This window comes from Pygocentrus nattereri, chromosome 27 (assembly GCF_015220715.1).
Source record: "Pygocentrus nattereri isolate fPygNat1 chromosome 27, fPygNat1.pri, whole genome shotgun sequence".
Classification (NCBI taxonomy): Eukaryota; Metazoa; Chordata; class Actinopteri; order Characiformes; family Serrasalmidae; genus Pygocentrus; species Pygocentrus nattereri.
The window spans coordinates 6,194,604-6,210,231 of NC_051237.1; the positions used below are offsets into that span (position 1 = coordinate 6,194,604).

Here is a 15,628-nt window from a genome sequence, read left to right on the forward strand (position 1 = left end):
TCTCTCTCTCACTCACTTTCACTCTCTCTCACACAAGCACACACAAAGCACAGCATATTTTTGCACAGACCTGCACAGTATGAGTCAGACAGAGGTGCTGATGTCATGACGGATGCTGTTGTCATGGCAGCGGTGCGGTGGTCGGGACACATGCTGTAGTCTGATGACAGTGTGGGACACGTGTTGTGCCACTAATAGGTCTTTATTCATAACAAATGGCACAATAATGATACATTCCCTATTCTAGCCTTCACTGTTGCCTCTCACCTGTTTTAGAACACTTTCTAGATGTTTTTTTTTAAACTGTACCACATTCTCTCCATCTCCTCAAAAAGAAAATAGCTCAAACTATGTTCAATGACATCTATTAGACACTGGTGAGAGGATTATTTCCGCTATATATTTTAAAACTGCTCTTTATCCAGAAGACCTCTCTGAAGAATGACTTAAAATCTGCTGTCTGCTGCCATCTGCTGATCTTACTGCTTATTTTCTACGTTCAGTATGGCTTATTATTTTTTTATTTAATGGTTTATTCATGCAGTAAAGTTTTTTTGTTATTATTTCAGCTGTACAGGCTGTGGTTCAGGTGATTCGAGGCAAAGATTCAGACCTTGGCCTTTCATTTTTGTACTCATACATTATATGTGCTTTTATCATAGTGAAATCATGTCTTTTTAAAGGACCCATTTCCAAAATGTTTCTTTTCTTTAATTTTTTTAAATCCCTGAGCTTCACTTATGACAGTTGTACTGGTAGAGAAAAAGATGCTGTTCATTTTCCACAAACACTTTCCAACCTCTCATTATCAATTAAACAGGTTGTTTTTATTACTGCGCCTTTAAGACTGATATATATATATATATATATATATATATATATATATATATATATATATATATATAATGTTTTGATTGGCTGCCATGTTTTGTGTCTCATTCAAAAAGTAGAGTTTGGGCTGAAACACTCCTTATAACTTAAGCATGAAAAGGTGGAATTCAACTGCTGTAAGCTGAATGAATAAGTGGCCTTTTTTATGATGTCACAAAAACAGTGAATTCAAAATGGGATGTTTTGCAGCAAAATGTCCATAAATACACTGTATGGACTGTTAATTTTGTCTGCTAATTACTCTAAAAGGCGAAAAGAAAGTTTATTTGTCTTTAGTATGTCCAAAGTATAATAGACTGAACCAAAATGTTGAATTTGGCTTATGAGCCAATTAGATGGGCTGCAAATTACTCACCTCATGAACCAATTTAGTCATTTTTACTGCCAATTACTTTTAAATGCGGCAGTAAAATTATTTCATCTTTGCATAGTATGACAGACTTTGAACTAAATATTTTTTAGTAATGGTGATTTTATAATGTGTTGAATTTGGCTTGTAGGTCAAATAGATTTTCGAGTAAATTACTGACCAAATGAACTGATTTGGTAACTTTGGCTGCCAATTACTTTAAAATGCTGTAGTGGAATTATATCTTTCATTTTTGCATAATTTAATAGAAATTTAATCAAAATGTGTTGATTGTTTAGAATACTTACTGGTAATAAAGATTTTATAATGTGTTCCATTTGGCTTTAATAATAAAACAGTGCACAGTCATCTGTCAGAATAAAAATAACCTATATTAAAATATACATAGTGTGAATAAACAAATGACCAAATGAATAAATGAATGAATGGAGAATGTAGGTAAATCCTGGCCAATGCACAGTGACAAGTAAGGGGTACTCCACAGAGTTAGTCTACCAAAGCAAAGAGAAAGACACAGGAAATGTCCATTAAAGCACTACTACAGTATTAGCATGTTATTATTTCACCAGGCTAATTAAAAACTTGCACCTTAAAGGACTCATATTAATGGAAAACTGAACTACCAATGCATTTATCCACCCATTCACCATATGTAACAGTTTAGCCCCAAATATTAATGCTGAGGTGTTCAGCCTGGACAATATAGGACAGCCAATCAGGACAGACCTTTTTTATATATATCAACCTCAATGCACAGTAAAATAACAGCTTGCTCAATTTAATGCAATAAAAAAATAATAATTTTTGAAAACATAAGACTGTTTGTGGCACATAAGCCCACATCAATTTTGTGCATAGAGTTCAAGGAAAAAACAATAAAAACAGAAAAATATAAAATATGAGTCATGAAACCTCTCCAGCTTCATTCTTTTAGGTGAATAAATACACTGAAATATGACAGTACGATATCATACATTTCCGAAAGCTATTTTTTTCTTAATACATTCAAAAATAAGATACCTATACAAATAATTTACAATCAGACTATGATAAAAAAAAGGGGAAAAAAGCTCTGTGGCACGTTTCCTTAAAATGCTACATTTAGTTATTGGACATGAAAATAAAATATTTTGTTATTTAATTTTAATTAATTGTAATTTTGAATTAAGCTTAGTTTTTTTTCTTCTTAGTTTAATGTTTTGGAGTAGGAAGGTGATCGACAGTATCCGTTTAGAGGCTTTTATTTTGTGTATTTTTCATCCTTTGTCCGTTTCCCGTCTGCTCTTTAGCTTTAGCTCAGCAGCTCACGCCTCACCCACTCATATACACATACCGGCTGCCGGTGGCTGATTTTTCGTCCGTTCTTTGTTTCATAAAGCTGCCAAAACGTCTTACGCAATGAGGTAAGGATTTACTCTTCCACCTTTCTTTAACAATCTCCCTGTATTGGGTCTTAAATTTAAGGGCAGTAGCCTTACGTCGTTGGTGTGTCTCGATGTCTCCATGGCGGTGAGTTTCGTGCTTTCGCTAATCAGGCCTGCTGATTTAGCTCTGTGTAATATTTAGCGAAATGCCAAAAGTCAGATATCGAGCAACGTTTATAGAAATGAGAAAATGTAAATATTTTCTGATTAAATTAAATTTTACACATCAGCGAAAAATGTCGACGGTCGCTGTAACCGTTGTGGTGCTGCTGCTTGTGAATGAATGAAATACGGTTAGCTCGCTACATGCTTGGCTAGCTAGCTAGCTGAAAACTACCCCCGAAAAACATTAATAGTTTGCGTTGCAGCGAACAGCTTATTGCAAAACCGCATTGGATTTCGTCCCTGTTCTTTGTTTATTTCGTTTTTGTTTGTGTTCGTAGCTAAAATAGCGTAGCCGTAAGATAGCCATAGGTAATGCTACGGCACCAATAATGGCAGCCCTCGTTCAGTCGCTGCAGTGGAGTAACCCAGTTTTCTTTCTCGGTCCCCCAGAGGCGATCGGGGAAGGGGCCGTGGTGGCCGTTTCGGTTCCCGTGGAGGTTTAGTTCAAGGGTAAGCTATCACTTTTGTGTTAAAATCCGACTAGACAATCTTTAAGTTTAAAAAGATCGTCATTGTTTTGTTTTGGCTGCTTCCAGTTGGTCATTCTTGTTCTTCTCTTTCAGATACCGGCCGTTCGTCCCTCACATCCCGTTTGACTTTTATGTCGTAAGTGTTTTTTCTTTTTTGCTTACAGCCTTACCACACATTTAAGATTTGTAGTGTGCAGACAGTGCATGCAAATTCATAAGGACTCAATTGCACAATTCGTTCATCATACCTTGATCATAGGGTTGAAACTGAAAAATGCGTCATTTTAGTTGAAACTAATTTAAAGCTGGCACGTTGTGTGGTTTCATTGTATATGCTTACATGGTATTGGGTGAGCAGTTATAATGTAATCAATTACTATTAGCCACTGTTGTTAAGTGTTTGGTGCATGAACCCTTGTCGTGAAGTTTATGGTCAGTTTTTCCCTCCTTTGATAATAGGGAGAAATGTGCAAGCCTTGAATGATCAACTTCTACTGTTGTAGGCTTGGTTACTGTGCTTTAAGTTCACCAACATTTCAGACAGAGTATATATCTCAGTATTAAACCTTATGATTTTAGAGGTATATAAAATGGTTTTTATTGAAATACTTATTGAATAGCTTCAATTGTGGAAACATAACCCATTTCTCAATGTTCTAGTGTGAGATGGCCTTTCCACGGGTGAAGCCAGCACCTGATGAGACTGCATTTAGTGAGGCTCTGCTGAAGCGTAACCAAGACCTCAGTCCTACACCCGCCGAGCAGGTACTTTTAAACTTTATCTGTGTGTAAATAATATTGTTTTTTTTTTTTTTTTTTGTTTTGTTTTGTTTTGTTGATGTGTCACAACCTGCAGAGTGAAGACATGCCTTGAATGTCTTTCAGACTGTGCCCTCAATCATTTTCTGTATCCAGGTTTTTTTTTTCCCCAGCTGTATATTTGGTTATGTACTTTTGCACAGATGTCTATATTAAAACTCATATTGATTATGCTTAGAAAGCTAGCAAAGGCTAACATTAAATTTTCCCTTGGCTTAGCTTTTCTCAGTGCATGCATAAAGGAGAGATTGCAAGTTTAGGCCATTTTGGCTGAATGTTGATCCATATTGGTAAATTTTATTTTTTTCTTCCAATTGTTTTCAGTCTTCCATTTTGTCTTTGGTAACCAAGATCAACAACGTCATTGATAATTTGATTGTGGCTCCTGGAAACTTTGAAGTGGTGAGTTCATGTATGTTTTAATTCCGTGTTGATCCTAACAGTAGTTTGCTAATATTGCTAATACTGTGCTAATGTGACACTCCTTCCATAGCAAATTGAGGAGGTTCGACAAGTGGGCTCGTACAAAAAGGGAACGATGATGACCGGCCACAACGTAGCTGATCTTGTGGTTATCCTGAAGATTCTTCCCACTCGTAAGTAGTTTGTTTTTCCTGTAAGCGTTTTGTTTGGCCTTGTGCCTTAAGCAGTTTAAATTGAAATTAAGTACATGTAAATTTAATGTCTCTTTTGTGTGATGCAGTGGAGGCAGTTGTAGCATTAGGAAACAAAGTGGTGGAGACACTTCGCACGCAGGACCCAGCTGAGGGTGAGTACATAGTCATAGATACGCCTTTGAACTGTTTAGCGACATTAATGCTACCATTTTGGGAATTTTATTATTCATGGGTGCGCTGTTAAATTTTTTTAAAATCTGTTTCAGTTCTATCTATGCTGACCAACGAGACAGGCTTTGAGATCAGCTCTGCTGATGCTACAGTAAAGATTCTAATCACTACCGTTCCACCCAATCTGCGGAAACTTGACCCAGAACTCCACCGTAAGCCTACAAACTGTCTGTTATGGTTTGTTTTATTATTGTAGTGATGTGTGTTTGACCTGGGTAATGTCTTTTTCTCTGAAGTTGACATCAAGGTGCTGCAGAGTGCTCTGGCTGCCATTCGCCATGCTCGCTGGTTTGAGGAGAACGCCTCTCAGTCAACGTAAGAACTTGCCACCTTCATAAATGCTTATCTTTTTGCTCCAGAAAACCTGATTCATTCAAAGTAATATCAAAAACCCTTTGTCTGTCTTGCTACCCTGTCTGTTTAAAGTTGAACCTAGATATTAATTTCTTTTTCTTCTAGTAACTTCCCTAGAAATACTGACCCAGTCTAATCTTTGATCTCGTCTGGCCAGTGTTGACGTGCTTTGGTGTTTCAGCTTGAAAATGTCATCAGAATGTTTCTGTAAATCAAAGTGTGGTGTGTGTTGCTTAGGGTGAAGGTTCTGATCAGGTTGTTGAAGGACCTGCGGGTGCGTTTTCCTGGCTTTGAGCCTCTTACACCCTGGATTTTGGATCTCCTGGTGAGTCATGGCACTAAAGCTGAAAGGCAGTTAGATTCTTTCCTTACAAATGATACATATGTTCTTTTCCTAGAAGTCTGTACAGAAGAACATCACTTTGATTTAAATTTGAGCTCAGCCACATATCAACCATGATCTCTTGCCTGTAGCTTTCTTTTGAGATTCTGGTTGGGTAAAGATGAAAGAATCCTGTTCAAATCAGATTATTTTTTTGTCTGCATAGGTAGTGGCCTGTGACTCTGTTTACTGACTTTGTTTTTATAGGGTCACTCAGCTGTCATGAATAACCCCTCCAGGCAGCCGCTTCCGCTTAACGTTGCCTACAGGTAAGCTAACAGTCTTCGCTTTTCCTTTTATTTATTTTGTCAATAAATTTTGTCTACTTGTTACTCAAAATGCTTTGTATGCATTTGTCATATAGGCGATGTCTGCAGTTGCTAGCAGCTGGACTTTTTCTGCCAGGGTCTGTAGGGATCACTGACCCATGTGAGAGTGGAAACTTCCGTGTGCACACTGTAATGACCTTAGAGCAGCAGGTAATTTGCCAGCATTTACAGCTTTAGGAAAAAAGTCAGTTGTATTGATAACACCAGCTCATTACAATATGTGTACAGTTCATGTCAAACGATCCCAGATTACTCAGAATAGACTCTTGTTGCATCAACACACATTCAACTGGGCCTTTTTACTTTTTCTTTAAAACTGCCAATTCTGAGATATGAGGTTACTGTGACAGCAGTAGGAAAACTGTTTTAACACTTAGATGTGGGTGATCTGATTGTTTCTGCAGGACATGGTGTGTTTTACAGCCCAGACACTGGTAAGAGTCCTTTCCCATGGTGGCTACAGGAAGATCTTGGGCCTTGAGGGAGATGCCAGCTGTGAGTCCTGTCTTTGAAACGTTGCTGTTCCATATTCATCTCCTTTTCCTTTTTTTTTTCCTCTCTGGTTACTTTGAAAATGGCTTATGAGGGCTTCTCATGATTGTGTACAGATCTGGCCTGTGAGATGTCCACTTGGGATGGAGTGATTGTCACTCCATCTGAGAAGGCCTATGAGAAGCCGCCAGAGCGCAAGGAAGAGGAGGATGAAGCGTTGGAAGAGGGAGGAGAGGGAGAAGACGAAAGCATGGAGACACAAGAGTGAACTAAGTCAAACTTCTGCCAGGTAGGAAATCTGCCATTTTTACACGCTAAAGTGGGTCAAGAAAGTGGTGTTTTGTTTTTTTTGTTTTTTTTGGTAGATTAATTTTTAGTGTCTCTTGACTAAAAGGTTTAGTGTTGCCTTTCTCATTGTCTTTTCCTTCCTCTAGCATTTTCCAGTGAATCCACGTCTCCCTAAGCCCTGTCGTGCTCTCCTCTTCTGTGAATGTAGCCTCAGGCAGCAAATGCAACAATACGGACCAAAAGTCACCAGCGTGAACCATCTTTCTGCTGTATATCACTTCAACCAGTGGCTTCTGTTTAAACGGGAGAGGGGAGTAAAGTCTCCCATCAGTCTCTTTTTTTTTTTTTTTTTTTTTTTTTTTTTTTTGTATCAGTAACTGATAAATTAAAGTTTTTATTTCCTTTTAGTACAAGCAAGAGTCTTTATTTTTTTAAACCCGTTAGGCATTTTCATTTTGACTGTGTTTTTATTTTTTTTTTTCAAACAAATGACTCACAGCTATGGCAGCTATTTGCTTTTGTGAAGTAATAAAACAGACACACAGAAAACCAACCGGACAACAGTGATTTTAACTCGCTAAAATAGCTTTATAATAACTTAAAAAAAAAAAAAAAAGTTTACAACCATCGACAGTGTTACATTCTGTGTTAGTTTTACCACATCACAGTGTGCCTTCTCTCTTGAATTAGCGCTAGCAGACATTTAGCTGTACACGTCTATGGCAAGAGAACAATGTCTAACTGAAACTAGAACACATGACCCACGTACTCTAGCTGTCGCACGTCCTCAGTGGTCAGCTGCAACTCTTTCTTGTAACAAACTCAAGCGGGCATTTTCGTATTCCATGTAGTCATCAAAACGTTGAAGTATGAAGCTATTGCTGTTTGATCTGGCCAGTAAAAAGAGACATGAAGTAAAAAGTATAAAATTAAACACATTTGCACTGTATTACACTTCAAATAATGGAATAAAAACTACTAATGTAGTAAATAATAAGCAAAATACAGTGCTTTTATTTAGTAGACTTAGTTCTTAAATAAACCTGTTAATGAGTGGAGGAGGAACAAAATTAATTGCTACATTTACAGAATGCCCACGTTTTCCTTCAGAGTGGAAAAGACCAAAAAACAAACCGTTACTTCATATCACATCTGTATGCCTATAAAGAATTATCCAAGAGCTATGAACAAACTGACTCCAGGTACGATCTCATCCATAATCTTGCATGCAGCAGCCACAGGGGCCGTCCTGGGCTAGCATTTGCTGAAATGTTCAAACATTTTTTTCCCAGTCCATGTTCTACTTTAGCAGCAATAAAAAAGTCATCTAAATAGGGTAGTTCTCTATACATTATAAACACACCTTTGAGAATACAGATTTCCCATAGTTAGAATTTAAAGAACAGTTTCTCAGTATAATGTGATAATAGTAGTAATAATAGTCATGATAACAATCCATATAATATTAGTAACAATAACTTCCATTGCAACAGATATATTTACATCATAAAACAGAGCTTGAGAAGGTATATTTAATTACACAGTAATTGCTCAGAAGTCTGTGACCCATGTTAATTTCCAGTGATTAAGTACTGCAGTGATTTATTATGGAGCGCATAAACACAACATCACAGTGCCTTGAACACACGCTGCTACAAGCTCCTCTGTGCTACCAGGACAGAAGTATCACCCACATTAGCTAATTCTGCTTTTGTTTGTATTTTTTATACGGTAAGTGCACCGGCTACATCCTATTTTTGCACTAGAAACTCAATTTCTTCAGCGAAGGCTATTAGAATACAGAGATGTGTTTGCGATGTCTGGGTTTTGTTGACTCAAGGCATGTGGCACTGTGAGGAAAAAGGAGTGCCAGGATTTTCATCTTGCTGTTCCATGTACCCTGACCATGTATGGCAAAGTGCCTGGGTCATGTTTTAGTGAGGGAGGCTGAGTCAAAGAGGTACAGAGAATAGCAGTGTCTTATGTTTTTGCTTAAAGTGAAGATCCAGGTCTCCAGCTTGTCTGTAGCAGAGGTCAAAACTTGGTGAGGTCCACTTTTTGGTCAGTGGAGTTGTGGGGGCTGCTTCCTGTGTCATCAGAACAGTACATCTAAAAATGTAGATGGCACTTAAAAAAAAAAAAAAAAAAAAAAAAAAAAAAAAAAAAAAAAAAACTCAGGCCAAAAAGTGGACACTATCAATAATGTATCCTGCGGAATTTGAGAGAAGAAGGAAATACCCACAATGTTCTTTTCGTAAACATTTAAATCGTTACTATTTTCCCCCTTTTTCTTCTTTTTTTTGGAGTCCAGTATGTCCTTCACAGTGGAAAAGGGAATAGTCAGTTGTGCTTTTCAATCTTCTGACACGTTGTGCCAGATATTAGATGTATTTCGGACAGTTACTAATAATATATGCAATTTAGATGCAAAGAAGACGGTGTATAGGGATGAAGGCACTGGCCTTCATCCTCCCGAGTGGGTTGGTTAAAAATTCTTTTTTAGTTCAAATATGGATTGAAGAGAAAACGGCTGATCCATGGATCGGACAAAAAGTTTCAGCAAGTGCAAAAGAATAAAAATGCAACACATTGCACAGAAATAGCTGCAGCCATTAGCAGATAGATGAGATCAAATCATTTCATGGGAAAACAGGAAAACAGTGGTTGATGTGATAGAGCGCGACTGCAGAACTGTGAGTGGGGGAAAAAAAGCATACAGATCCACGGGTCGAGATAGAAAAAATTCTACATGGATGTATTAAAAGGCATGCATATTACACAGAAACATCCAGATTAGGGTGGTTATTAGCTGATGAAAGTATCCAATGAAGTGTTACAAATTGTCAGGATTATTAGAACAATACATATTCCATGTGAGTAACATACTTTATATTGAATACAATATTGTAGTCAGTTTAAAAAGCCACGCGTAGTGCTGGTTAGGCACATGTAGTCGATACAAGAGGACGAGGACTATAATTGTCTCCTGACCGTAGACCATATTCTTTCATTAAAACTCCACACCGTAAGCCCGTCCTCTCAGGGTTGAGGTTTAGAGCGAGACGAAAAGGCTCCAGAGGATTCTATTCAAACTAAACAGGAAAGCTACATAAAGATATGCGAGACCACAGAGCTACCCATCCTCCTCTTATGTTCGCTTACAGTGTATTGATTAATTCTTCACTTTTGATCGGGTATAATTCTCTGGGATTTTCATATTGGAATCTAAAAATGTCCTTTATAAAATATACATCTTCCTATAAAATACTTTTCATATCCTTCCACAGTTGGAAAAGAAAATGTAACAAATGGAACTGGAGAAGTAAGAGCAAAGGTTTTGGCACCAGTGTTTAAAAGGCAAGCCATTACCTCGCATTATATAATTCCACATCTGAACGCACACAAACCAGAAACTCCTGTTGGTTACTCACACATACAGAGAGAAACATCAGAGCACAGCCAGTTCAAAGATTTACACATGTTTGACCACTTATGTTGGCATAAGGGGACATAAATGAATAAATAAATAAAAATAAATAAATAAGCAAGTGAAAATATCTATAAATACAAAGAAAATACTGTATAAAAACAAAGCAATAATTGAAGAGTTCCATTCCAAAATGCTGAAAATCCATATGTATTTTGCATAAAGCAGGTTTTTGACAAGAATAACAGCTGAGGTATAATGGAAAAACGTTTTTGTTTGTCTCATAAAGGTGGTACTGATCATACTAGCTTTGATATTCTTGTACGTGTGCAGCCCACTCCCATCAATGTATATCATGAAAGTGATAGTGGTCTGTAATGCATTTTGGAACAAAACCCTTCCAAAAAGAATTTTAAAATGTTTTAATTTGTTCTTGTTTTTTTTTTTTGTTTTTTTTCGTATAACTTGAAAATGTTCCAAATGGCTACATTTGAATCATCACTCCATTCCACACCGCAAAGAAAATGGTATCTTGTCAAGTAAAAATGGTCTTAAATGTTGTCAAAATGTTTAATATTGCCCATTTTAAGATGGTTGTGCAGTTATTAGATTATGTATTTTATTTCTAGACATTTTTACTAGTTTTAGGTCAGTTTAGTAAGTTAATTTATCTCATTATACTGGTAGATAAAAGTTTCAAGCACATTTCTTATTTGAAATAATTTTGTGAGACAGTTTGACTTTACTAAAACAACCTAAAACAAGTAAACAATGTCTAGAAATAAGGTAAATGATCTCAAATTATGCTTACAACAGTCTCAACAGGAGAAATATTAGATTAATCAGCTATATTTAAGATGATTTTACATGACAACATACCATTTTTGCAGTGCTATGAGGAAATGCTAGAATTTTTTGGCCAAGGGTAAAACTAACTTTCCTCTAGAGGATTTCAGTTTTCTGCCATTTACAAACAGATTCTTATGGCGCATCAGTGGACTAAGGGCTCTTCTTTCCCAAGCAGGACAGACATGTAACATTGGGGATTGTCTTCTGCGCCCTCATACGGCTGTTGTAGAAGAACCTTTACTTGGTCGAAACCTCAGGACAACTTGCTTCTTGACAGCTTTAGAAACTTTTATCTCTGCCCACATTCAGAGAATCTGTTATATCTTCCACAATTAGGAGGACAGGCCCAAAAGCACATCACTGCTGGGCACTGATTATTAGCCAGAAAATGAAAAACAGGTACTGAATTATGTTGCTTTTGAGGTTCAGAGTCCTGGACGAAACCAATGTTTTGTCTGGCCTGAGTTTTAAGGGTGCAATTACCTGCCCTGGCCACTAGAGTGTGCTGCTGTTTCACAGTGAGAGGAACTACTATCACAAGACTAGGTTAGAAACTAGATGCACAGTAACATACAAGACTATATCAAAAGAGTGTCTGCTATTTGTAACTAAAATCTAAGCTCCTCTCACCAAGAAGATTTTGCACCCGTATTTGCGCAGGCAATTTATTGAAAGAGTCCTAAGGTTTTGGGATATTATACACGCATTTTTGAAAGCAAACCCCTTAGTCTCATACCACTTGGTTGTGCTGGTGGGAGCCCTTTTTTATTTCCTGTGAGGATTAATACTGGTTCAACACAAACAAGTGAGTGAGCTCACATCTATCTTCCATCTTCCTTTTATACACACTACGTGAGCGAGTTATGCTGCCATAATCCTTCTCCCAGGCCGCTCGTGAGTGTGGAGTGTGTGTGCAGGCAGCCAGTGGAGACTTGCTATGGTTGTTTGATGGACAAGAGTGACCAGGGCCAGCTCATAATCTGGTCTGCGCTTCGGGGATGTAGATTTCGATGCTGTCCGCGCTCTCCGTGGCCGAGTTCTGCCGGAAGGAGGCGGCCCGCTTGGGGCCTGCCTGAAGAAGCCTCCGTCTGGCCTCTTGTCTCTGACGCTCGGTCAGGTCCAAGGATTTTTCCCGAATGGGAACGCCTTGCCCATGGGAGACCACCAGCATACCACTGCTGCCCCCTGCCTCAGCCAAACTTTCTGCCCGCAGACTCCCACTCACACCACCCGCTGGCTTCTTTGGTAATGGAGGAGGAAGCTTCTTCTCCTCCTGAGACGAACGTGGGAGGGAATGGGTGATCGGGGCAGTGATGGTTTGGAAAGTGTGGGATATAGGATGTCGGATATATGCACACACATATGCAAGCAAGGGAAAGCCATGAAAGTGTAGGTATGAGAAAAAGAAGACGGACAGTGCCGTTGCAATGCACGTGGATTAGAATGTAAGATAGGACATAGGACAAGTGATAGATAGAAAAAGAGAGAGAACACAAATTAGTGATTTGCTCACAGGTTAGATATGGGATACTCAACTCCTGATCAGACCTAAAAGTCATGGGGGCTACATGGTGCCTTGTGCTTATTCCTAGCTGATTCAAGCTAATTCCACAGTGAATTACCACATTGGCTGAACCTGGAGCTCCCTTAATATTAGTCCTGTTTGAACTGACCTCACTGACATAACTTGCTAACAGACCATCTCATGTGTTTTAATCGTTATTGAGTGTTTGAGGAAATGACTTTATCCTGTACTTGACCTACTCCTGTATCAGTCAAATCCCTTACAAATTACACTGACCCACACCTATTAGACCTGGTGCTTATCAGATTAAGTGAATCAGGTGTGTTTGAACAGAGACATCAACAAACCCTGCTGGACTGGGCCTTTCCAGGACTGGAGTTGTGTACCCCTGGATTAAACAGTAGTAGTAGTAGTAGTAGTAGTAGTAGTACTAGTAGTAGTAGTAGTAGTAGTAATAATAGTAGTAATATGAGATTGATGTTTCAGAATGAATAGAATGGTAATTTATTGGGTAACAACTCAACAGTTGCCTACTACACAGTTCCCACTGTAGTTCTGTTGTTGTGCTAAGTTATGAGTCATGGTGGTCCATCATGTTAGCAGCTCTTTTGGACACTGCTGGTCAGCCGGTGCGATTGGCCTGGCCACATAGCAGTTCTGAATGGGCTTCCCCTCTCACCTTCTTCTCTGGAGGCAGCCTCCATCCTGAGTCCTTTATTCGTTGCAGATCCTGGAACTTCACCCGCACATCCTCGATGGCCAACTGCAGCAGCTCCCAGAAGCTGGCCAGGTCCTGAGTGGTGGGCTGGGGGTATGCTGATGGGTCCTGAGGGGCAGCATGAGGTAAAATCAGCTGACTGCCTCTCTACACATTGCAACAAAATTAAAATGAAATTGTAATGAAATTCATCAGCGGCTCTCTGGTGAGGGGAGCTGGGCCGGTGTGAGAGAGGAAAGGCCTGCTGCTTACCACGCTCTGCTGGCACATGCGGAAGAACTGCTGCACCTTCTGGGACATGAGCATCTGTGCACTGCCCACCGCTGCTCTGATCAGCTCCAGCACTGCAGGGCAGCAGAGAAAATCTCACAATGTGGCCCTCGATGGCTTAGACTAGGACTGCTTTTAAATAAAGGTTCAAATTAAAGCTATGATTACATTACAGGGTTTAATTGCCACACATCTGAGCTTGTAATGTAAACATAAGGTACATATGCCTCTAACTGCAGTCCCTCATTACAACTACATGCTGGAAACACCACAAGTCAGTAAGAAACAGTGACAGTATGATAGCAGTGCCAACACCTTCACAGCCTGTTTGGATATCTCCCACTGTCCCCCCCTCTCTCCCCTCTGAATACAAGGCAAAACGATTTAACACGTTATGAAAAACATGTGATTGATACACAAATTTGGAAAAACAGAAACCTTTTTTCAAAAGAATAAAAATCCATTTAGATCCTTGCAAAATGGACAGTGACAGTTCTCTCAGTGTAAATTAGTTTGCAAATGCCTTAATTTTGCAAATGCAGATGAACAGAAAGCATCACAATTGGATGACCTGATTCTGAACAGCAGAAAGATCTATGGTCAGTCACAGGTAAGAGGTTCACTATTTGATTTGTCATTTTCTTTAGCAATTCACTGCAAAATTTTGTTTTTCAATTCACCCTTTTTATAGTTTTGGGGGATTTTAGACAAACACTGCTGGCAACCCTTTTTAATCTGAAAATCATGTGAGTATGAGCATCTTTTATTTGATCAGTCTTATTTTAGAGGTTTCAAAAAGCACAGCAATCAAATTAGGCTATTTACTGTCACAATTAAGCATTTTTACAGGGAAGTGCATTTTCATTTGGAATTTTCATTGCATGAATCTTTTTATTTGTAGATTATGCAAGCTTTGTGTGTGTTATAAGCTGAAACTGATTAATACCAAGTTGAGGATCCTGATACCAATAACGATTCTGAAATGCTTGGGATTTCTACAGAGACATCAAGTAAATGGACATTCATTCCATCTTGTTTGAGTTAATGTGTCTGTATATGCACGAGGAATGGCAGGTGGAAATGATGAGCATAAGAGCCCGGAAGGAAAAATTTCCTTTTTTCCACTATTTCCACTTTTTTACCATCAAATACAAATTTATACATATTCAGATTACTGAAGTATTAAAGAAACCACCTGGCACGCTGAGAAAAATGTATTGAATATACTTCATTCAATTCTGTATATCATTTCCACTTCAATACAATTTTTTTTCTTTCAGTTCACATTTTGGTGATAATTGTGCTGATGAAATAGATTTTATTCATGTGGAAATTACAAACACATCAAGTCAATTCAGTTCATCACTGTTTTCAGTGTGTCGATATTTTCATGTGCAGATTAATTCTCAAAAGGAAATTGGAAACATGCAAAAGCTGTAACTCACCCTCGTCTGGCAACTCATTCTCCTCCGCCTCTCTCTCCATGTTCTGGCACCAGCCTTCCATCCTCTCCACCTCAGTCTGCAGCAATCGAAGGAAGAATTCCCCATCCCGGAGGCAGGGTGAGGCTCGGCCGGAATCTGGCAGGCTGCGGGGACCCTCATGCCAGCCTGGACCACCCCGCTCAGAGGCCAGGGGCAGGGGTGAGTGGGAGTGGGGCAGGGCTCGCAGCTCCAGTGGGCAGGGTTCAGTGGAGTAGCCACTGTGGTAGTCCTCCCGGTAAGCCCACTGGCCCTGAGTGTGGACGGTGCGATACTCCACCAGCTGACCAGCTGACTCGGGCTCAGAGGAGTGACGCTGGAAGGAGCAGCCGAACTGCAGGCCCTTGTCCTGGGTGGGAACACTTAGAGCCCCAAAGCCTTCTGTCTCCAAATCAGCCTGCACACTTGCCGTCACGCTATTGGAGCGCTTGAAGCGCGCTCGTCTGCAAATATACAATAAGCTCAAGCTAAAGGAAGCTGTTTTTGTCACAACAATGCAGTTGTACACACATCATGAACAAATTCT

At 39.1% G+C, this 15,628-nt stretch overlaps 2 protein-coding genes across 3 annotated transcripts in view; one reads left to right on the top strand and one right to left on the bottom strand.

The window, feature by feature from the left end:
• Positions 1 to 2,508: 2,508 nt before the first annotated feature.
• On the top strand, positions 2,509 to 7,183 carry ilf2 (interleukin enhancer binding factor 2). The gene is made up of 15 exons (XM_017692714.2): positions 2,509 to 2,664; positions 3,241 to 3,300; positions 3,414 to 3,456; positions 3,981 to 4,085; positions 4,464 to 4,541; positions 4,633 to 4,735; positions 4,843 to 4,908; positions 5,023 to 5,139; positions 5,224 to 5,302; positions 5,579 to 5,666; positions 5,931 to 5,992; positions 6,088 to 6,202; positions 6,457 to 6,547; positions 6,661 to 6,833; positions 6,979 to 7,183. Exons 1-14 carry the CDS (start codon positions 2,660 to 2,662, stop codon positions 6,810 to 6,812), a joined length of 1,164 nt encoding a protein of 387 aa, XP_017548203.1. The 5' UTR covers positions 2,509 to 2,659; the 3' UTR covers positions 6,813 to 6,833; positions 6,979 to 7,183.
• Positions 7,184 to 10,634: 3,451 nt separating this feature from the next.
• dlgap3 (discs, large (Drosophila) homolog-associated protein 3) overlaps positions 10,635 to 15,628 on the bottom strand; it is a 195,820-nt gene continuing 190,826 nt past the window's right edge. Inside the window, exons 9-12 of one of the 2 annotated variants that reach the window (XM_037535478.1) lie at positions 15,067 to 15,545; positions 13,604 to 13,695; positions 13,313 to 13,459; positions 10,635 to 12,378 (exon numbers count right to left, since the gene is read on the bottom strand). In XM_037535478.1, coding sequence (XP_037391375.1) covers positions 12,082 to 12,378; positions 13,313 to 13,459; positions 13,604 to 13,695; positions 15,067 to 15,545 — 1,015 coding nt within the window. In that variant the 3' untranslated portion in view covers positions 10,635 to 12,081. Of the gene's footprint in view, positions 12,382 to 13,312; positions 13,460 to 13,603; positions 13,696 to 15,066; positions 15,546 to 15,628 lie in introns of both variants that reach the window. The other variant, XM_037535477.1, reaches the window with a different exon arrangement.